This window comes from Diabrotica undecimpunctata, chromosome 3 (genome assembly GCF_040954645.1).
Source record: "Diabrotica undecimpunctata isolate CICGRU chromosome 3, icDiaUnde3, whole genome shotgun sequence".
In the NCBI taxonomy this organism is placed as follows: Eukaryota; Metazoa; Arthropoda; class Insecta; order Coleoptera; family Chrysomelidae; genus Diabrotica; species Diabrotica undecimpunctata.
In genome coordinates this window covers 45,949,384-45,973,725 of record NC_092805.1, presented here as the reverse complement: position 1 = coordinate 45,973,725, position 24,342 = coordinate 45,949,384, and the positions used below count along the sequence as shown (strand labels likewise).

Genomic DNA, 24,342 nt, shown 5'->3' with positions numbered 1-24,342 from the left:
AAAGGATTTCAGTACCTTACCACTAAATTTCTCGGGATGACGCGAAGTTGAAAGAAGGAATTTTTGTTGGACCGCAAATACGAGAGCTTATGACAGATGTAGCTTTTAATTTCATGTTAAACAGAACAGCAAAATATATTTTGCAACTCTAATGAAAGTCTGTCATAATTCTTTGGCAATAAAAAAGCTGACGACTATCAAGAAATCATTTAAAAATGTTTTTGTGTTTGTGAAGATCTCGGATGCAACTAGTTACTCAAGATTAATTTTTAAGGTTTGCACTAAAATTTTTGTTTCGAAAATCTGGATACCGTATGCGATGAGCGTGAAAGGTTTCACTAGGATATTGGGTACATTGGAAGAGGCTGTAATGAAAAATGGCCAGCAGCAATGCTGTTGATTGATTGTTTGTTGTCTTTTGGTCTATTTACCGAAAAACTCAAATTAAACAATGAAAAGAAGAAACTAAAAAATAACTAATCATGAATGTGTTGCTTGTGTGAGTCCATTTCAAATAGGTAAAAGAAATAAACTTACTCGCAATCAATTTAATTTTACTACCAAACGACCGGTTTCGCTTTCTACACTTTGCAAAGCATCTTCAGGCCAAACGGTACAAAGTAAATTAAATGCTAAAATTATAAAAAGTCCATATTAGGGTGCTGTCTTATAAAGATAAAGATCAAAAACGGTTATAGTAATTATGCCAATATTACATGTCTGTGTTTATTAATATGTATACAATTGATTTAGCAGACAAAGTGAAAACCCGCAAATTAGTAAGAGATAATCTATTAAATTGTAATAAATTAGAAATTAGAATTAGAAATTTTAGAAATGTGTGTTAATTTATTAAAATTTTTTTACAGTAAGAGGACAGTTATATGACAATGAATGAAATTAGTTGTATTATTTTGTGGTTGTGCAATTTCTTTGACTTGTAATTATCAAATTTTTGATAAAAAGTATTTGATTTCTGTTTTGGCAGAAAATTATGATGTCAAATGTTAAAATTATAAAACTAAAAACAATTAAGGAAAATTAGGGACAAACAAAACACAATGAAAAGGACAAAACAGACAAAAAACTTTTAAAAAGTGGGCTTATTGGCACTATATCACTCGGTAGGAGAGGAATTGGTAAAATTGAGTTTTTTTGTTGTCTACTAGTATTTTAAAAGGTAAATTTGACAAGCTAATGTAGGTTAAAGTGTCACAGTTCTTGTTCTATTTCTTAGTGTTGTAACTAGAGTTAACTAGTTTTTGAAGGAAACAGACCTTAATGAAGTAGTAGTTAAACAATTAAATGAAAAATGAATATTGTAAGCTAATATGTATAATATTGGCATACTTTTAACAATCACTAAATGAATTAAATTTAACTTTAAAATTTAAGTGTGACAGTCAAAATAATTGAAATAATTTTTATATAACAAAATTTTTTTAAATTATTTTAAAAAGTCAGAATTATAAAACAAACTTTGAATGAGTATTTGGTAACAAAATATTAATCCAAATATGTAATAAATATACAAATTTTTGAAAAAACTTTTTGTCGGCGTGGATGAGCCATCTGTAATGGTATGTTTAAAAATTTTCAATGTAGTTTTATTATATTAATGTGGAAACAAGAGAAATAGATAAAATTGTTTATAGCAACAAATTCAAGAAATGAACTGAGATATTAAATTAAATTAATAATGAGGTTGGTAATTCTGGTATATGACAGACAGTTGAGCGCAGGATATAGGCATGATTGCCTATATCCGGCGCTTGGTAGTAAAATTAAATTGATTGTAAGTAAGTCTAATTTTATTTCTTTTGCCTATTTAAAATATAACTTTTTATTTTACTATCATAATAAGATTTAGGGAAACTTTTACAACATGTATCTGCAAAAATAGTGTTTTTTGCTGTAAAACATACTACTTTATAACTTTTTTATATAGTTGTTGCTCTAATCATATTGTTTTTTTATTAAATGAAGATTATTTTAATAGTTTATGTACTATAATTATTTTTATGGGAAATTTTGCGTTTAAAACACCAAAATTAACGTTATTGTGGATGCAAACGAAAAGGAGGAAAAAAATTTTGTTTTGCAGACCAGTGAATTATTTATTTTTTATATTCAGTAATATACTCATATTTTATTTTATTCTAGAATTAATTTCATATTTCTATGAAAAAAACCCTATTTATCATTCTGGCTTTACAACCCTATATGGGTCCTAGCCTCCTCAAGAATTTCTCTAAAGTCGTCCCTATCCAGCCTTCCTCCGCCAAACACCCATATTTCTCATGTCTTCATCGATGTTATCAAGGAACCTTGTTCTGGGTCTTTCTTTTCTTCTCTGACCAATCAAGGTTCGTCTATCAAGGAGCGTTTTTCTAGCTGGGTCATTTTGTTCCATCCGCATTAGATGCCCTATCCACCTCAGACGTCCTATTAAAATATGTTTTCCAACATCTGGTTCCTAATATATTCTATAAAGTTCGAAATTGTATCGTCTTCTCCACACTCCCTTGTTATTCATTGCTCGGCAGATTCGCCTTAGTACTTTTCTTTCGAAACAGCCTAACATGTTTTTATAACTTTTTATTAGAGTCTAGGTTTATGAACCCTATGTTAGGTCTAGACGTATTATTGTTTTGTAGAATTTTATTTTCGTATATAAGGAGGAGATTGAGCCCAAAATAGCATCTGTTAGCCGTGCAAATTCTGCGGTTTACCACTGCGGTAGTATTAATTTTAATGTTAAGGAACCAGGATCCAGGTATATAAATTCGTTCACTGCGTTCATGACGTCGTTTTCTATAACAAGTGGTCTTAGGATTTGTCGTTGCGTGCTTATTTTCATATACTTCGTTTTGGTTGGTGTTTATAATAAATTTTTGTAGCTGATTCTTTTATTGCTACATATGCCTCTCGTACAGTGTTTTCCGTTTTACCAACAATATTGATATCATCAGCATAGGCAAACATTTGCACTGATTTATTATGTATTTATTATATATTAAATCAACGGTTGTGACTTGTGACATATGTATTACTTTTTCCAGAGCCAAATTAAACAGTATACAGGAGAGAGGGTCTCCCTGGCGCAGCTTGTTTTAAAAGGTTTAGAGAGTTCCCACTGAATTCCTAATCGACATTTAACTTTTTTAAAAGTTAATTTTGTTAAATTTACAAATTGATTTGGTGTTCTTAGCTCTCTCATTGATTTGAACATTACTTCCCTATTCACAGACTCGTAGGCTGCTTTGCAGCCTATAAATATGTGAGTACCAATGCCATATTCCAGTGTTTTTTTAAAATTTGTTTCAGGGTTGCAATCTGATGAATTGTCGATTTACCACCTCTGAAACCATCCTGATATTATCCTACTATCCGTTCTGCATACGGTGTCATACAGAGACAGAGGTTAAAACATTCAAAGATATCTCATTTTTTGTGAACGGTGCAAAGTGTTCCAATATTCCAATCATTGGGGAGTGATTTCTGTACGCATATTTTATTTATAAGCTACGGTATGGTATCGTAATCACCTTCTTTATATAGTTCAGCTGGAAGATTATGTATTCCGGGTGACTTTTTTCTGGCTAGTTTTTTAAATGCCTCTTTAACTTCAAGAATCGTTGGTGGTTCCTCTTTCTTCACGTCTGTTCCCCTTACCCCATCTCTTTCGTCTTCCAGGTTTTCTTATTTATCCTCTATATTCAGATATCTATTTAATACATCTTTTCTTGTTATTAATAGGTCGCCATTGTGACTTCTGCATTGTCTTGTGGTTGCCTTGAATTATTTTCTGTTGATGTAACTTTCTCATATATCTCTCTGAATTATTTCTCTCTATTGAGCTTTTCTATATATTTAGGTTCCTTATTTAAGTGGTTTCGTTTTTTTCTTTTGTGTATCCTCTTTTCTCCTCTTCTCTTTGTTTGGTTTCTTCAAGGTTTTTCTAGTTAGTCGGGTAAGCCTCTTTCTGTAGGCTTCACCATGCTGTTTTGTTGCATTCTTGCATTCGTCGTCAAACCAATTATTTTTATGGGTACAAATTTTTGTTCCTATTTCATCATTTGCTGCATTCACAAAAAAACCTATTAGTCAATTTATTTCCATTTCACCTAACGCTTTTCACAGTTCTCCATAAATATCCTGTGTTACAATTGCTTGAATATGACTACTTTTATTTTCTGTAGTGTTCAAAAACAGTTCTTCATTTGTAATCTTGGTCACTATTACTGTTTTCGGTAATTCTGCTGAGTTTCTGTCAAATCACTTTATTTAGTTAATTATTCATGAATTGTTTAATATATTTTTTGCCTATATAAGTCGCAGTACTTTTAAAAAATAATTAAATAACTCCATCCATATTAAAAATAATTTGTTTTATATCTATGCGGTGTTTCTAGATATCACAAAAATATAAAATGCCATTAGCAGAAAAAAATATTAATGTTTCTAATATAAAATTCCATTTGTGTTTCTGTAATATTTCATAATACCTCGTAATCCTTACAATACAAAAAAAGGTATATTAAGAGATATTATTAAAAATAAAACCTCTTATTTTGTTTGCCTTCCGAAATATCAGGAGATATTAAAGAGCCGTTTCGTTCCTGCTAAAATACTTGAGAGTCAAGGAAACAGAACGAGGACTAATTTTGCAACAAGCTCTTTCCAACACTTATATATACCAGATAAATTTCTTTCAGCGAAGGTATCAGAAGCCCTACGAAAAGATTTTCATTATGTACACAATAAAAATGGACGTCTGCGTGGGATATGCCCATTAAATGCTGGCTGAATATATTTTTATTTCATGTTTATTGCACTTATAGGAGTTTTTTTATTAAGAAAAATACGAATGATGGTTTGTATTAAAATAATAAAATAAATTTGCGGAATCTTTTTAATATGATCCACGATAGTTAAAACATGAGGGAGTATTTTGAAATTTTGTTTATTATAATTTTTTTATTTAGACACCAAAACACATCAACCGCGCAGGTTGTTAGTAAATAAAACACAAGAAATGTTACATTAAATAGAATTGTATAACTTAATGTCTGTAAAATAGGTTGATACTGTTAAGATTATTTTAGTGAGAACTGATTTGAAATCATCATCTGTAATTACATGAGAACTTCTTTTTTCCGTGAACTGTGGACAATCAAGCAGTATAATATTTAACGATCAGTGGATCAGAAGAGCTGAAGCAGATTGGTAGTAGTTCTTTTGTTATTAGCTATTTAAATGTTAAGGCAGTATGGCCAGTTCTTAGACGGTTAATAATAACTTGGTTTCTCTTGTTTAAAGGATCACCAGGACAAAATTTATTTTTGGGCAGATTACATTTAAATTTGTACCTAATTTTTACCACTGATTATTTCATGCATTGGTACAGTGGTACGGATTTTAACCAGATTGTTTAGATCGGTGTTAAGATATATTTTTAACTTTGCAGTGTGGTTTGGGCTAGCTTGACTTTTGTTTGCCAGTTGACCTACTTTTTTATTTCTATAGATATCGGTGTGTGAAGGTACCCAAATAAAAGCCGCTTCCATTTCTAATGATCAAAATGTTTCTAGTTCGTTTTTTATGGTTTGCAAAATAGGGTTTTTGGTATATAATTGTTTAATTCCTAGTAACGTATTTAATGAGTTTGTTATAACAATGCACTTCAACGTTTTACTCTGTTTGAAGAATATTAGGGCCTTCAAATGAGCTGTGGCTTTGGCTGTAAGTATACTGCAGTTTGTAAGAATTGATATGCTATAAGAATTTTTATTACAGTAGTAGGCAGAATCGTGACCATTGGGTGTTTTAGATGCGTCGAAAAAGATTTGTACATAGTTAGGATAGTGATCTAGAATTTCCATGGATAGATGTATAATTATTGTAGAATTTGTAGCTAATTTGGGATACTTTGAAAGTGTTAAGTCAATAGTTAATGAGTTTCTTGTTAATGTGGGAAAGTTTGCATATACTGAGTTGATTCCTATCAAAAGACGTAAGTTGTATTCTTTATATAAGCGGTCTATTTCTTATTGTAAGGGTGAGTTTTTAGTTTTTTTGTTAGGAGGAACACTAGACTTGCAGATGTAAAAGAATACAGAATGCTGCTTTTGGGGTAATATTTTTCCAATACAGTTTAAAGATAGTTGCTGTCTTCTTATATGCAATGGTGGTTCTCCAGTTAGACTTGCATACTGCTAACCAGAACAGTTTTAAAAGCACACAGTGCTAATCTCAAAGCGGTGGATTAAATATTTTTTAGTATTTTAAACTGGTTTTGGATGCAGCATTGTAACAGATACAACTATAATCGATTTAACTTCTAACGTGATTTGTAAAGACAAAAACTAACGACTTCAACCATTAAGTCTTTCTTAGTCCTGGACTGCGTTTGTTGCTATTTTCTCTTGCATAATATTTTGTAGCAACCTATATTTGAGACCTCTTATTACATGTCCAAAGTACTCCAGCTTTCTCTTTTTGATGCCTTTTATAATCTCAGTAGTCTTGCTAGTATTGTGGGGTTTTGAATCTTCTCCACCCAAGAAACTTTTAAAATTCTTCTATGGTACTACATTTCGAAAGCCTTTAGACGATTTAGATCATTTTTATTCACAGTCCAAGACTTGACACCATAAAGCAGTGGTGCTCAATGATTCTATTTCAGACTTCTGAGGCAATGGGACCGCGGAGCGTTCGGCGAATATTACTGATTCTTTTCGAATGTCTGTTCATATATAATATGCTGCGGCGACGAATCATTGTAACAATCTTTAATAAGTAACGATAAGTAGAAGTTCTATGTAAAATAGCAATATTTAAAACGCAAAAGTAGTGCGAAGAAAAAAAGTCAAACATTTTAAGATTGATTGGGAACAATGTTTGTTTATTATGTTCAAGGATAAGTGCGTTTGCCTTATTTGTTGATCTTTAGTGGCACTGCCCAAACACGGAAACTTAAAAAGGTGCTATAAAACCCTGCATAAAAAATATGAAAATGATTTTTCGCCAAAGAGTGGGGGTTTCCGCCGAAGAAAATGAAAATTACAAGATTTGAAAAGTATTTTGAATAGAAAGTAACCCATCTTCTTTAAACCAGCCAAACAATTAGCAGCTGCAACAATTACCCCTTTTAAAATTTTCTACATACTGGTACAATACAAGAAACATTTAAAGAAGCATTTTTTATTAAAGCGGTTAATATATTATTTGATGACAAAAATAAAACACAGATCAAAGGGGCTCTGCAGTTAGTCCGTTTAATTGTTACCAGTGATATTATGAAACCTATCTACTTTTCATTGCAGTTTAATAAGTCCACCGATATTGTTATTATTCCGGTGTATTATTCATATATGTATTTTCATGTATTTATATGTATTTTCATCCAGATGGTACTTCTTGATATGTCGACTAAAGAAGAAATATTAACAGCACAACAGGAGCATTTCAAATATATACTGGTGACCACTTAGGCAACAGTCTGCCGGATTGTAAGACAATTGTAGTATTACATTGTTCCATTATTTCCTCAGTTTATAGAAATGCCCCAGAACCGCAATGAACTAAATAAAGTCCAAAATAATGTCTACCAAACTTTAAGATTGCTGTCCATTTTTAAAAATAAAAAAGATTAAAAGTTATGGATATGATTACAGTGGTAAATATATAGCTCCAGCGCTATAATGCGCTGGAGCCAATGAATACATTTGGTGGAAACTACATTACACGAGAACTTATTCGACGAATAACTAACTGTGGAGTAAAAATGGTTATTGAAAAGCAATATAATATAATCGACTGATAAATTTTATTCGACCAATAACTTTTTTCGACCAATAACATTCACCGATTTTTTTTGTTGTTGGTGAAACTGGCTCTTAGTATTACATTCTCTGATTATATTATCATGATTTAATTATAATTTATTAATTGACAAAATAACCGTCAAACTTAATGTGAATTGTGGAGTTCCCCCGGAAAAATATTAATTTTTGGCGGTTCTCGGAAGATATTGTAATTGTGCAAAGTAATTATTAATCTTCACCAGATTTGGTAATTTCAAACTGATTATTGGTAATAAATAAATTTTCATATATCCAGTCAATGTGTAGTAAAAGTGAGCTCTAAGTGAAGTCAAAATATTTCCAACAGGGAACAGACCAGGATCAAGTGATTTTCATTACGCTACAGTGCAGTTTTCAACTGTAATGCAGAACTAGCCTACAAACCTTATACATCTGTATTACCAAGTAAGTCAAATAAATATTCAAGCTCCACCATCGTGCTCAAATCAACCAACTGGAAACCAAATGATACGTTTTGATAATTATCAACAACAATATCAGGTACAGCTAATAGTTGCCCAGCAAACCAACTTTTCTCTCATTTTATATCAAACTCTCAAGCTACCTTAAACTAAAAACATCCAGAAACACAAAATCAATATGATTCGATGTCAGATAAAGAACATAAAGATCCTCAAAATAATAAACACCACAGGCAAACACTAAGGTCAAACTGAAAAAGGTTTAACCACCAATATTCAAAAGTAAAGAAGCTACAAATACACTCTCAAATAGGTTTTAGGCACTTTCATAGGAAAACTCCGTAAATGATACGAAAAAAATTCACCAGCCTCAAAACCCTCTCCAATTTTTATATATGGCGTGAATAACTTAGCAAAATAATAGATAATTTACATTAACAACACAATAAAAATTTTACCAAAGACACCTGAATCCTACAGAAAGCTAATACATCACGTAGGTACGAGAGGAAAAAATCGTCCACCATACATACCAACCTAAGAAAGAGGGAGCATACAGAGCAGTTATTTGAGATCTACATCACTCCTTTCCGATGGATGAAATAAAAGCGGAAATCCAGAAACAGGGTCATAATAATGTAAGACACAGATTAAGCTGGGAACCATTACAATTATTTTTTGTGGACTTCGAGCCTTAAACGAACAACAAAGAAATATTTGAACTGCAGTATATACAAAATTGTAAAATAAGGATAAAACCACCGAAAATTAAATGAAATATATAAAAATATGGTTACACTAAATCTTACTGTGTAAAACCATATAATTGGGTAAAATGCGCTAAATCACACAACAAAAAGGATTGCAAGAAACCAAACAACACGCCAGCAACTTGCACTCACTGCAACGGAGACCATACTTCTAATTATAGAGGATGTTATGTTTATCGTGAACTACTAAATGTCAGATAAAATGACAACTCAAAACAAATTACCACTCAAAAGCCTGTCAACAGTCCCAATGTAAATATACCTACCCAACGTCATGCTCATAATTTCAACGGAATCAGTTATAGAGATGCTGCCATTGGAAAAATAAATGCAGATTTTTTTTACTTAAAATAGCATGATTTTAACCATGTTACCTACAGTCATTAACAAGATAACAAAATAGCTTTCAAGTCATTACGATTTGCATCGTGGAATGCTAATGGCATTTCAACCCATGTACTAGAGATATCACTGTTTTTAAAAATGGATATTAAAGACATTCTATTAATATTTGAAAGGCATGCTACACAAAGAACGGTTATTAAGATACCTTTCTATACTGTGTATTATGCAAATCATCCAGACTGTGGAGCACATGCAACGTCTGTCGTTATTATTAAATCAAAAATTAAACACTATGCACACCAACCTTATATTCTGGAAAAAATCCAAGCAGTAATCAATAAAATCGAAACCAACACCAAACACCTCTTTCAGTGTATTATCAGTCTACAGCCCACCTAGACATCCCATTTCAAGCAAAGAGTATCATGATTGCATACCAACTCTTGAATCCAAATTCATAGTAGCAGGAGACTGGAATGCCAAACACCACATGGGCTTCCAGATTAAAAAAATACTAAAGATACTTATCAACGGTAAAACCGACATACTGGCCTACGGACCCCAACAAAATCCCACATTTGGTAGATTTTACTGTAACAAAAGAGATAGCTGACATTAATAGTGCAATAGAGTCAAACTTCTATTTAACATTAGATCACAGCACAATAATAATAACTTTAAGTACACACATAATATGGAGAACACCACCACCCAAAATCACGACTAAAGAAACAAACTAGGATGTTTTCCAAAATTCTGTAAATACAAAGATTAGACTAGATATTAGAATAAAAGAAAACCAATATGTAGAGAACGCAGTAGACTAGTTAACAACAGTTTTACAAACAACAGGATGGGAAGCAACACCACAGCGCCAAAGAAGTGTGCAAGAAAGCCAAAATAACCCCCTTCATATAAGAGAACTTGTTGCAGAAAAAAAAAGCTCGGCGCATATGGCAACAAACGAGAAATCCACTAAATAAAACGTACCTTAACAGGATGTTATAGAATAAATAGAGTATTACATGAAGAAAAAAAAATGACTCTTTCCAGTTTTATGTTTCGAACCTCTCACATTAAGACCACCCTATATGAAAAGCTGCAAAAAAATTTAAACGACGACAATAACAAATTCATCTTTAAGAAAAACAGATATGACCTGAGCCCGCACAAGCGCAGAAAAAACAACAGTATTCGAAAAGCATCTTGCAACTGTATTCGCAGCACCAGATGATAATAACGATGAAAATGATAATATAAAAATATATCTCGAAAGTTCATGTCAACTATCTCTTCCTCTGACAACATTTACTGCGAAAGAGGTTCGACAAGAAATAAAAATGCTAAATCCAAATAAAACTCCTGGCTATGGTTTGATAATAGGAGAATTACTTCAGAGGCTATAGAGAAAATCAGTAGTGTTATTAACAATAATATACAACAGCATACTACGTCTTCGATACTTTCCAATAGAATGGAAATTTGCTTAAGTTACTATGATTCCGAAACCTTGTAAGCTCGCAACGCAAGCAAATTTATATCGCCCTATAAGCCTACTACCAATAATGTCAAAAGTATTAGAAAGGCTACTTTTATATGAAATCAAGCAATTATTCCCATAAACAAAATTATACGACAATACCAATTCGGATTTAGACGTGAACACTTAACCATCCAACGCTGCCACAGAATAGGAAATATAATTAAAACTCTCGAAGAGAAAAAGTTTTGCGCAAGAGTATTTCTGGATATAAAAAAGATATTTGATAGAGTATAGCATAAAGGTCTTCTCTACAAACTGAAATTACACTTAACAGACCAACTATATTTCAGACTAAGATTATATCTTACTGACCGTTACTTCCAAGTCAAAATTAAAGACAGCTCCTCAAGTTACCACATCATACAATATAGCGTACCTCAAGGTAGCGTTTTGGGCCCATTTCAGTATCCGATATTTACAGCAGACGTTCTAACCAGCAATGATACCTTCTTAGCTACTTTTGCCGTTGACACGGGAATCTTAGCAGCGGATATCGACCCTAATGTCACAAAAAGTACAAAATCATTTAGTCCAATTACAAAACTGGCTTAAGCGATGGAATATCCGTGTGAATGCTAGCAAATCAGTTACAAATTACAAATTACTTTTACAACAAGAAAATCTACATGTCCACAAGTTTATATTAATAATACTCCCATTCCTATAAAACCAGTTGTTAAATACTTGGGATTGCATCTGGATGAAAAACTTACATGGACAATGCACATTAAGACTAAACGGAAACAACTTGTTCTTAAACTGAAAAATATAAACTGGCTATTTAACAAAGTTATCTCTTGAAAATAAACTGCTTCATGACAAGATCGTTTTCACCTTGTTTAGGCCTGGACCTCTTCGAGGAATGGGGTACTCCTTTTTTTTCTCGCAGTAGTGGGGGTGAGGTAAACGGAAATCGCGTGAAAATGTTGTAGAGAAGTAGTGGACTACTAAGAAGCAGGGGGAAGCTGAAAGTGACTATTTTGTGAGCGATCTGAGAAGATCCAGGAACGCACAAGAGGAAGTGGGAACTGCCTAGCATGCCAGTTTAGGTACTTCAGGGGATACCAGCCAAGTTTTAGGAAGGGCTCTTTATCAGCGTTGTTGGCGCGCAGCCTTTACCTGCGATATTGGATGGGGAATGATTCTAAAATATCGAAATACTCATCAGGAATTTCGTGTCCAGTGTTATGAAGAAGTTTAGCTGGAGGAAACGGAACTTTTCTAAAGGGAAGCCTGGTGAGTATTTGCCCTCTATGATTGCAAGGTGTCTTCAGTGTTCGTTTGGCTCTATTGTTCGAGTGAGCTATGGTTCTTAGGACATACTTCCTGCTGAGGGTTAGGATTCTGTCCTTTATTGGTGTTATATTGGCTAATGTGTGTATGTGGGCTGATGGGTACGACCAATCCTTCCTCATGCAGTATCTTAAGATACGACGTTCAGTGGCCATGAAATAAACTGCTTCTGTACAAAGCTATACTTACGCCAGTTTGGACATATGGAATAGAACTGTGGAGTTTTAGTAAACCTTCAAATACGAAGATACCTAAAAAATTCCAATCTAAAATACCTATGATAAGTAAAGATCCATGGTATGTATCTAATCAAACACTTCACAATGATCTGGACATCCCGTTACTTAAGGACATAATCAAGAATCACTCAATAAAATATAAAAATCGCACCACTAATCACAACGAACTGATAAATAATTTATTCACTCAACCACTTGCAGAAAGAAGATTAAGGAGAGTTTGGACAGAAAACCTACCGCAATAATACTTAGAGAACCGTCACTGGACTGTACCTAACTCACGTTAATTTACTTACATACTTATTATTTACTATTACTCTGTGTATAGAGTAGATTTTAAACATGCAATGTAACAATAAAAAAATATATTTTGCTTTTGGAAGCATTTGCAATAAAAATATTTTCATAAATCTACGTATTTTGGTATCTAGGTTCCAGCCTAGTTGTAACAGTCGGTAGTCGATCGCTTGTCTTTAAAATATTTTATGGTAGATTGCAGATGTAAGTCTGAACACCTCTGCCATAAAGTAAGACCGATAACACGTAGCAGCGAAGTAGGCGGATCCGCCATGCCAATTTTAGATCTCTTGCCTGCTTAATTCTGGATCTAATTTCACTGTGACTATCTACGCTACAGTTTACCCCTTTAGCGCGCAAAACTATTGCTTTCGGTGTTTTCAAAAAATAACGATATGTACGAGTTATATATACAAAAATTAGCATATTGACATGTTAAAAAAAATTTTAAGTTTGAACTTTGAGATGGAGGGGGTGGTGGATTTTTCGACCAGCGCACGTCAAAGACAATATACTCTATGCTTGGATCCTGGTAAAAGTATCGACCACTTCTGTTTTTCAAAATAAGAACAAAAATTAATGAACAGAAGCATGTATTTCTTAAAATAATCAGTATATCAAACATTTTCTTATGTTTCATGAAACGGCGCAAAGCATTCTAAATTGAGAGCTACTTCACACCTACGGCAAACAATTTGACTTCTTTTCCTTTTTTTTGCGGTGTAACGTCGCAATGCGCTACGTCGGCATGTTCCTTTTACTCGCAAGTGATCTCCCAAATTTGGTGAGTTTCTATAAAGATACCTTTTTCTCCAATTTTAAATTTTTTTTTAATTGCTGTCGCAGCTGAGTCCCTTCTTGTTCGACTTTTAAAGTCTGCAATTAGCTCATCAGCGAGAATTGATTGAAATTTTAAGTATGAGATAGGTTTTGCAGGAACTGGCTATACAAAAAATATAGGAATTTACAATGCAACAATCAACTAAATAATAGAATAATTTTAACCACCATTTTTGTGATTTCTAAGAAATTGAATATGTAGAGTGATATTGGTCAAATTTATCGACTCCTCCCATATGTAAAGTATATTCAGCAAAAGCCTCTGGACAGCTGACTTCTTCTCGATGTCCTATTTTGTTTATTCTATTCACTTTTGTTATGACTCCTGGATTATGAATAGAACTTATTACGTTTACTGATTTTTTCCTCTATCTCTCCACTTTACTACCTATAGTTCCCCTGATTACGCAAAATATGAATCCCCTACCTTCATGATCTTGTTTATTTTCAGTATTGTTTTTGGATAATATCTTCTATCAACCTTGAAAGTTCCACAACCAAAAGTGTTCCTCTCTAATAAACCTTTCAATAAATTAAATAAGGAAAAATAGTTTGAGGAATTAAATGAGGAAAAATTCAATTTTCTACTTGCTCATCATCAAATCCTTCAGGCCAATCGAAAATCTCATTGGAATCAAGTTTTGAAACTTCCTCCAAATTTATTTTAGACACCTGCAATGTAAAATTTCAATATGTATTATCATCATTTTTCTATAGCATAACATGTTGCTCACTTAGAATAAAAATAAGTATACACTATAAAGCGCGCCAAATTTAACTACTAGTTCATATTTCACCTGAAAACGTTGCTGGCAAGCGCCTCGACAATATCTCGTTTATTTTTAGACTACGAACTCAACCCGATACGGAGAAAAAATAAGTGGTTGAAAAATCAACCAGTGGTCGTTAAAGGGTCTGATATCCAAGGTAAACAATTTGATCAAATAATTTGAAAACGTCTTAATTACAAATTATTAAATATTATTTTTGAATCAGTTATACTTTTTTTTCCATCCAGTTGGATGGAAATGATTTTATATTTCACTGAAAAACTATGTCCACCTATTTGGGTGGTCAAGTTCTAATGTACTTATATCTTGGTTTTCCCTTGATAAACCGAACGGTATTTGTAAAATTGTCCTACGACAATAAATAAAGAAAATATAGCTTTGACACTTCTGAGCAGTTCACAGATTTTGTCTTGGTACCAGCGGGGTTACAGGTGTCCACCCAATTGGGATGTCATCTAAACTGTTAAAAACCTTCGGTTTATATATAAAATGTTGCTAAAAACTTATTATTTAAATGTTATTTAAATACAGTATTGCCCAAAATAAACAGTACTGAAACTGAAACATAGATGTCTCTTTGTGAGCACTATCCTATTCAAATTAACTAGTATAGACCTATCAAGTAACCCTTAAACAATTAATTATTAAGGCTTAATTGTTAAAAATGGTGTTAAGTACAGAGGAGAAAGTGTTTCTTGTGGAGCATTATTTTCGCTCATACGGAATCGGCCGACGTAATAGTGAAAGTCTGCAATACGTATGTGATCAATTCACAAAACGGATTAATAAACGTTCTCTAAGTAATGCTGTAATTTTGAAGGTTATTGAAAAGTTTAGAAATACGGGTAATCTATTGTAGGAACGAAAAGGAAAGTCAGGGCGTCCCAGGACACTTAACAACAACGATAACCATGAACATGTTTTTGAGCGAATCTTGGAAAATCCGAAAGCCAGCCAGACAGCGTTGCATCTTGCCTTAAAACGAACTTCCTTGCAAAGATTCCTGAAGGAGCTGGGTGCATTTTCGTATGTGATTCAGGTACATCAACAATTATTACATCCCTGGGATTATCACATTAGAGTGGAATATTGTGACAGAATTCTTGCATTACAGTATGAAAATCCTGAATTTTTAAAAAATGTAAGGTTTTTAGACGAAGCACATTTTCATTTGTCAGGCCATGAAAATCGTCGCACAAATCGATTTCTGGGCTTTGCCAGACCAGATGAAATTCAAGAAGTTCCTTTACATAGCGCAAAAGTGAGTGTCTGGTGTGCAGTTTCGGGACACGGAATCATTGGTCCATACTTTATCGAAGAAAATGATGGGCAATTCACACTTAATCAACAAAAGTAGATACAAATTTTAACACGCTTTATCCCTGATCTACGTCAATTTTGTCGTGCACGTAATTTGGCATTTCGAGACCAATTTTTCCAGCAGGATGGGGCAACTTGCCATACTGCTATCGCAGTTCGTCAATTTCTTCAGGGACATTTTCCAAACAAATTCATTTCATGCATTACTGACATTCCCTATCCTGCACATTCTCCAGACTTAACATCTCCAGATGCATACATTTGGGACATAACTAAAACTGCCGTTTTTAAACGGGCACCTCAAACCATCAATGAGTTAAATAATGAGCCTTATTCGCGGACTTGAGACAACCTTTATTCCATAACATTACGAGAAATCTGGAATATCGGTATGAAGTCTGTCTTGAGAGAGAAGAAGCACATTTAGAACATGTTATAAAGTGTCAATAATATGTATTTCTTACAACAATAAAATAATTACAAGTTCAGTACTGTTTATTTTGGGCTATACTGTATAATGACATATTGTCGATGATGATGGACTTTTACTAAAAGGAAACATTGACTGAGAACCCTTACTAGAAAACAGCGGCCACGTATGGGTCAAACAAGAGTTACCAACCAACTATCGGTAAGATCAAATATTAGTTATAATTATTTTATTTATTTTTTTAATACATCCTAACTCGGTTTTCAGAATTATTATACAGAATAAAGATAAACAAAATTTTTATATAATAATTAGGTAAGTAATTATAAATTAGTTAGTTAGCCTAAATAAATACTTGATTTGAAATTGGAAACAGGAAAACTTAGTTCAGGAATACTATGTTATTATCAGTCGGATTGACTGAAAAAGATGCTTCCTAGTTGTCCAAATATTTGGATCGTCTGAATATTGTTTATATTTACAGGCATAATACATAATTTTCTGTATGTGAGTATGTACATAAAGTTTTTGTTTGATATGTGATGCAATGTGTGTTTGATGTAATTTTGACCTCTATTATACGTGAATTTCAAATATTGCAATGTTTTATGTTTATTTACGATAGTACAGACATTTTTCTTCAAGATTCTGCACTATACAGTTTACAGTTACTAAAAGTAATATCGATAAAAAAATACCAAAAATTAAAATACTAGTGACCGATTCTTTTATTCATTTTTTTAAGATTTAGATATTTCTCTTCTGTTATGATTTATTCTTGCTTAAAAAAATGTTTATTACGGTAAAACCCATAGGAAACGTCAATGACATTTAAATCTAAACGAATTATGTATATATATATATATATATATATATATATATATATATATATATATATATATATATATATATATATATATATATATATATATATATATATATATATATATATGCCATACACTTTGGCCAGGATCCACAGAGGATTATCGAGCCCAAGATGATGATGATTTATAGAATACAAAAATACCATAACATTACACTTTACTATACATTAAAGAAATTGAACAAACCTAGAAAGAATCGAATAATTCTCACAACATAATACTGTTTTTTTTTTTAATTTGTTCATTTTACATTTAGTTATTTTAGAATTTAGTATATTTTACACCTTGTAATTATAGTAGTAATTTCGAAATACGCTACATAATGGTCAAGTGCTACATATGGTCCATCTTGCTTTATGGCATGGAAACGTGGACTTTGAAAAAAACATCTATCAACAAACTTGAAGCATTTGAAATGTGGTCATTGAAAAAAATGATGCGCATACCTTGGGTGGATAGAGTTCGAAACGATGACGTCCTTAAGAGAGCCGGCGTGGAAAGAGAACTCTTTGAATTAATTAAAAAACGCAAGATTGGTTACCTTGGGCACATATTGAGAGGAGCAAAATATGAAATACCACAGTTAATCCTACAAAGGAAGATCGAAGGTAGGAGAGGAGCCGGCCGCAAACAATTATCCTGGTTAAGGAATATTAAAGAATGGACAGGAATACACAATACAGGCGAGCTGTGTCACGCCGCCAAGAACAGAATTCTAGTAATGAGATAGTCGCCTACGCACTTTGGTGTATGGCATATTAAGAAGAAGAAGAATTATGGTAGTGGCAGTGCTGGGACACAAGGCAAATGCATGTTTTTTTGTTCCAGGCAAAAATAAACATTTCTATGCCAATTTGGAACGTCTCAAACTGTATAAACTTAGGCCTTTACTGAATCATCTATCAGAATCGTTTTTTGCTTGTTATAATCCCTCATAAAATCAAGCAATAGATAAGTCAATGATAAAATTTAAAGGACGTAGTTCCTTACGTCAATATTTACCAATGAAGCCCGAAAAAAGAGGCTACAAGGTCTGGATCAGAGCCGACGAATCCGGATTTGTATGCCAGTTCGATGTTTATACAGGAAAAGTTGCTGTAACGACAGAAAAAAAATTAGGAGCTAGAGTCGTAAAAGATCTTACTCGTAAATTGGTAGGAAAGGGCTATAAAGTTTATTTCGACAATTTCTTCAATTCTATGGAACTAAGGAAATAATGAAAAACTTACGCGAAGACATAATTTACGAGTGTGGAACAGCAAGAAAGGAAAGACAGAACACACCAACGGATATAATAGCGGACAATCAATTAGCAAGAGGGGAGTCGGATTGGCGAGATAGGAAAGGTGGTACAGTTTTTATGAAATGGAAAGACCGAAAGGATGTTTTGTTTATAAGTAATTATCATAATCCCGAACATATTGGAACAGTGTCTAGGAAGAGAAAATATGGTTCTATGGAGGACATTGTTTGTCCAATACTAGTCAAGAACTATAATGCTAACATAGGTTTTGTTGACCAAATGGATATGCTAAAGTCAATTTATGAAGTTGACAGAAAATCGAAAAAATGGTGGCACCGTATCTTTTGGTATTTTTTGGACGTGTCGCTAGTAAAAGCCTTTATTATTTTCAAAAGTAGATCCGATGAAAAGTCGCTTACATTGAAGATGTTTAGGTAAGCAGTCATAAATGGACTAATTGGCGCCCAACCTGACATACCAAGAAGAGGACGCAAAAGAAGAACGACATAAGTCTTCCTGGAGCTGTTCAACATGTAATGTAGGACTGTGCCTTAACTACATAAAACATTGTTTCTGTTTATACCATTCAAAATAAAGTTCTACTTTTGAAAATATTTTATTAACCAACGCCTAGTCATAATACTTATGACACAGTCTATAGCCTTTGTTAGCTGATAAAAAACTAAAAAATACAGTACATTTTTATTAAAAATAATGATTTTATATAAAAAAACCAAAAAACTTGTTAAAAGTTAAAAAAAATTAATCCGGCGTCAAAGGGTTAAATAATAACTTTTCCGAACGTTGGGTCTTTATTTTTATTTCTGTACTTCTTTATCGATTATATTGGAGTTAATAGATTTTCAGTTGCTTCACCTAAAAATGTGTTAAAAGCAATATTTGTCTCTGCTTGTCCTCATAAAAAATTATAAAAAATGTAATTATAATATTTCCCAAAATACTTTAGCATATTTTAAACTAAAATAAGTGACCCAAATTACTACGACTGGCCATAGATCCTCAATGAATTCTTCTTCACTAACTACCAATATCTCTTCGAGAGACTATATAAAACGAAAAACGTCCCTAAAATAAATAAATTGCAATATAGCTGCCAGCAATTGCACAATCGTGCCAAATACACGTAAACAGTAAGGAAGTGAATGAACTCAATATCCCGAATCAGTTTCAAACTTTTTACATAACATTAAACAACTCACTTGTTTTTCTTGGACCCATCATCTCCATCGACCCCAATTTCCGGCTCCTTCTGGTCTACGCTCGCGGGTGCAGCGATCGCCGTTGCAATCGGGGATGGCGAGCCGCCACCTCCCACATCACCCCCATCGTCTCTCCGTTCACCGTAGCCCTCGTTGTGGACGTCCATCGACCCCTAGCGTTTTACACACCCATCACTTTGGAGATGATCGTCACACATGCCACTTTGTTTCCTCGCAGGACCTAAAGGATGTCCACTGGGAGTGTCTGTTGCATCCTGATGGTGATACGCTGATGATTATCGTGATTAGCCTGGAATAATTAACAAGCTGTTATTTTTCTAAACGGAATAGGACGAGCGAAACAGATTTTAATCAACTATTCTAGTTTTATTTGTAATAAAATCGTTGCTTTTTAATTTTAGGTGATTGTGATTCTTACAAAGTCCTGTTTGAATACACAAAATTGTTCAAATGTTTATTTAAAATTAAATTCTAATTTACTAACAACAAAAACTAGTTTAAGACATATTTTTCATTTAAACAAATAATTTGTAAATTAGGATTTTTTTTTAAATACTTGTACGGCCAGAAAAAAATCACAAAATTAACACATTACTTGTAATTAGTGACAAAATTTACTAAGAACCGGTATTAGTGAAATTCTATCACATAAAGTGTAAGACAAACGATTCTAACTGACTTTTAACACAATGGCAAACATTACACGAACCTATTTCCCTACCTCAGAACAAAAGTGTATTAAGTCACAAAATATAAATTTTACAGGAGAGCGAAAATAAAAATTATTTTTACTGTTTTGTATCATTTTCCATTTAATACATTAAATTTTATTTAGCAAATTCTTTTAAATATGAATAATAATCATTGTTCTTTTTACCACTAAAAAAAAATTTTTTGAATACTACTGTTTTTGAAAAAAATGGACTTTACATATTTTTGCTCTGAAAAATAAATTTTTGACTGTGACTTAACATTAATTTTTCCACCTATCTTGTGGCAAAATCTCGATTATGGAAAACATCATACCTATTTTACAAAATTAAGGAAATATTTGGATACACAGAATTAAAAATACTATACGGAAGTGTTTGTAACAAAACCATTAATACGAGCAAGTAAAAAAAACTAGAAAAAAGTTTAATTAAAAAACAGAAATGGTCGTAAAGTAACTGTATTTTTATTAAGTAAAAAATTTAACAATAACTTTTGAAGTACGTAACAAAATAATAATTAAAAACTAAACAAATGCAGGGCTACTTCCGCTAATTATCAGTAATATGAATTGTGTCTTTATGTACTAGAGTCTGAAAAAAATAGTGAAACCTCGCTGGAACCCACTTTAGCAGCTTTTGAAGATCATTGAATTTTTTAGTACTTATCGGATTTAAGGTATCTCTCAAGGAAACCAGAGAATCTTCTAAAGATTGATGATTTCTTCTACCAACTCTTCGGTTAAAGTCTACACTCTGAAATTCCAAATCGAAGTCTGTTTTAAAGTACAGAATCCCAGGATTTTCTTGTCTGAATTGCATACATACTGCTTGTGAAATTAACAATTTTTCGTTGTTCTCAGTTTTCTTTTTATTTTGAAATAATGAATCGCAAGAATTGTACAGTTTATTAAAGTCTTTAAAATTAGACGTTGTCATTTTATACACTTTGAAATCTTTGTTTTTTCCGGAAATTCTAGCCAACTGTAACCAATCCCATGGAGTAATAATTTGAAAATTAGGACATTTTTTAGCTTCCCGTTCTATAACTGAATGTATACTGTCCACCTCCATGTGCGTATGCCCTCGCAAAAGGAATTTGTGAGTTATTTCTTTTATATGTGGATATCTCGAAAGTAGATAAAAGTAGCACATAATCATTTGTATGTTCCGGTTTTGGGATGGGCAGTTATCGGTCCAAATAACAACCGAAGTTGTGCTTTGAGGTAATGAATGAATGTATTGGACCAAGCATGAGGCCATTTCGTTTCCACCTCGGCCAGCAATTGATTCATCCCACATTAGACAGTTCGCCTGCTTTTCCGTTGAATCATAAATTGTATAATTAAAACACCAGAGTTTTAGACTGTAAAAACTTTGAGAGTTAGTTAGCTTTGGGCAAGGAAGACATTTTTGTAAATCTATCATTAAAACTTTTTGTCCAGGGTGATTGATGGACATCTCCTTGTCTATCTGTTTCAATTTGTACCGTTTATCGGCCTCTAACAAATGAGCGTTATACTGCACTTGTAATGTTTCTCGCTCAGCTTCAGAGTTTGACTGTCTTAGATTGATTAGAAATTCATCACATTTATCACAAGTATCTTTTGAAGGAACAGCGAACGATAAATTAAATTCTGTATTAAAAATGTGATTGTAAAGCCATTCTTTGTCTACTTCGTCCGAAGGAATGTTTTTCAAATCACACTCTTCCTTAAACATCCTAAACATTGTAGAAATATTTAAGTGACCTCCTAAATATTTTTTCGCCGTCCTTCTTCGACTATAATGTGATTCTTCACATGGGTAGGCCATTATATGCTCACGAATCCTGTCCTTTACCTCATTCTTTACTTTATTTATAGATGGCTGCTTTCCTCTTTTGTCACATTCTACAACTCCACTTGTTTGCATTTTTTCAAGTGCACATCTAACAAAAGATTGAGAAATATCTAGAGTACGCAAAAAGAACTTACTGCAAACTTGAAACCTCTTTCCTTCAATGGTAAAAAAATATTTCCAGTAACAATGGCGTTTTCCAGCTCGAGCACCTGTTCGTTCTCTTTTTCTTTTGATACACATTTTTTCAAGACAAGAACATAAAAACTGTCTTTTTTGATCTATGGTTGTCTCGTGATTCCAAAATTGTCGGTGAATTTGTGCTCTCTGAGGACCTAAGATGTTTTCATTGCATTTTAAACGGCAGTTTCTACAAGGCTCTCGAACCTTTCTTTCCTTTATAGTCTTTTTAGTTTTGGAAGATTTATATTGTTGGCCTGCCATCCTCTTCTTTTTTCGTTCGTTTCGTTGCCACGTACTTTCGTTCCTTAAACGTTTCTTAACTTTGCTTTGATGATCGGCTACCATGACCTCTTATTCATTTTCATCTTCACCCTCATTTGTGATTTCAAAATCATTGTCAGTACTCGAATTAATGCTAGGAACAAATGAACTTCCCAAATATTCAAATGGATCTTCCTCGTCTTGGTGTATGGTACTTGTAGATGAATTGAGCTCCAGTGGTGGTTGCTTAATTTCGTTAGTAAGCAAGCTGCTACTTGAAGAAGGTCTGTCTTTAGGTACATCTGAAACAACAGCAGCTGCATTTAGCTGCATTTCAGTTGTATCCTCCTGCAGGTTAACAAAGTTGTAAGATATATCTAACAAAGACGGTGATGTGATCCGTACAGCCATAGCCTCATCCGAATTCTGACTCTCAAGGTAAACTAAAACAATAAAAAAAAAGATGTACAGGCAAAAAAGAGATACATTGACAAGAGCTTTGAGATTTATTTCTTTTACTTTTCTAAAACAATAATATCAGCTATTATAAGTGACTCCGTATCTTATATAACAAGAACAAAATAATTCCTCCTTTTTTTATTTTAAATTCATTAGGTATAAATGAATTAAATGGCGTACGAATGTTAAAGATCGTCACCGTAAATTCAAAACATTTGTCTTTATAATGTAGTTAAACTTATTATTTATCATTAGAAATACTTACGTTTACTAGAAATATTTTCCACTGATAAGGATTCATTATTCACGTTTTGTTTACCGCTCAGCGCAAGCTGAAGAATTCTGTGGGCTCTATCTTCCATTTTTGGCTATCTCGTTTAATTTAACATGCACGACTTAAACAAAAAATATAACATTGGGTTTAAAAGCGAAGAGAACATGCGCTTCAATACACTGCAAATAGCGAACTGAACAAACGCACGTATTGTACTATGTAATTCACACCTCAACAAGCACAGACTTGTCAAATTTTAAAAGATTGTGGACTTAATGCTTTGCCTGAATTACATTATGTGGGACATAATACTTTTTGTTGGACATAATATGGTTTTGCCCTGGGAAATGTACACACCACTTTGGATCTAATACATTTGAAATGCAGAAGATACTGTTTTGCTCTAAGCACAATGTGGACTTAATACTGTTCATAAAAGGTTATTTTGGCCAATTTCAGTCGAAACAGCGAATAAGAAGCACCATTGAATAGAGCGGAAAATTTTAATCCCAGTGAGCCAAAAAAGTAGAAAACTGAAATTTTGGACTTAATACAGTTTTGCTCTGAGGTACGGATTTTAATCATATTGTTACAATAATATTAAACTTAAAAAGGCACAGAATGAGATTTAGATCTTGTAACATCAATTGATCAGGTAAATATAAAATTATTATCGGATATTACTCCCTCTTGTCTTCTGTTTATGCATTCTTCCATTTATTCAAACATACTACTAATTCTGATACTAATATTACATATTATAATACTGATATTTTTATGTCCTCTTGCATTTTCAAAAACAGACAAGTAATCTGGCATCCCATAGATATATCTGTGTTTTGTAGCGGTTTCGATACTACTATGCATAGAGTCAACTTCCATAAAAGGATGTCCAGACTCTAAAAATTTGTGTTCAATAATATTTAAATGGTCTATGTTTTGAACAGCCCATAATAATAAGGCTGCAATCTGCTGATTACGATTCTGTCCTCCGCAGGTATCAGAAAATAAACTTATTTCACTTACATATTCTAGAACAAATTTTGATAAGTGTATAATGCTTCCTATTCCAGAACTTCCTAGTCTTTCG

The 24,342-nt window shown here is 32.8% G+C and overlaps 1 protein-coding gene across 1 annotated transcript in view; it reads right to left on the bottom strand.

The window, feature by feature from the left end:
- Ac78C (adenylyl cyclase 78C) overlaps positions 1 to 24,342 on the bottom strand; it is a 757,610-nt gene that overhangs the window by 572,565 nt on the left and 160,703 nt on the right. The window contains exon 2 of the mRNA XM_072525847.1: positions 19,506 to 19,815. Within this exon, the coding sequence (XP_072381948.1) occupies positions 19,506 to 19,672 (167 nt within the window). The 5' untranslated portion in view covers positions 19,673 to 19,815. The remainder of the gene's footprint in view (positions 1 to 19,505; positions 19,816 to 24,342) is intronic.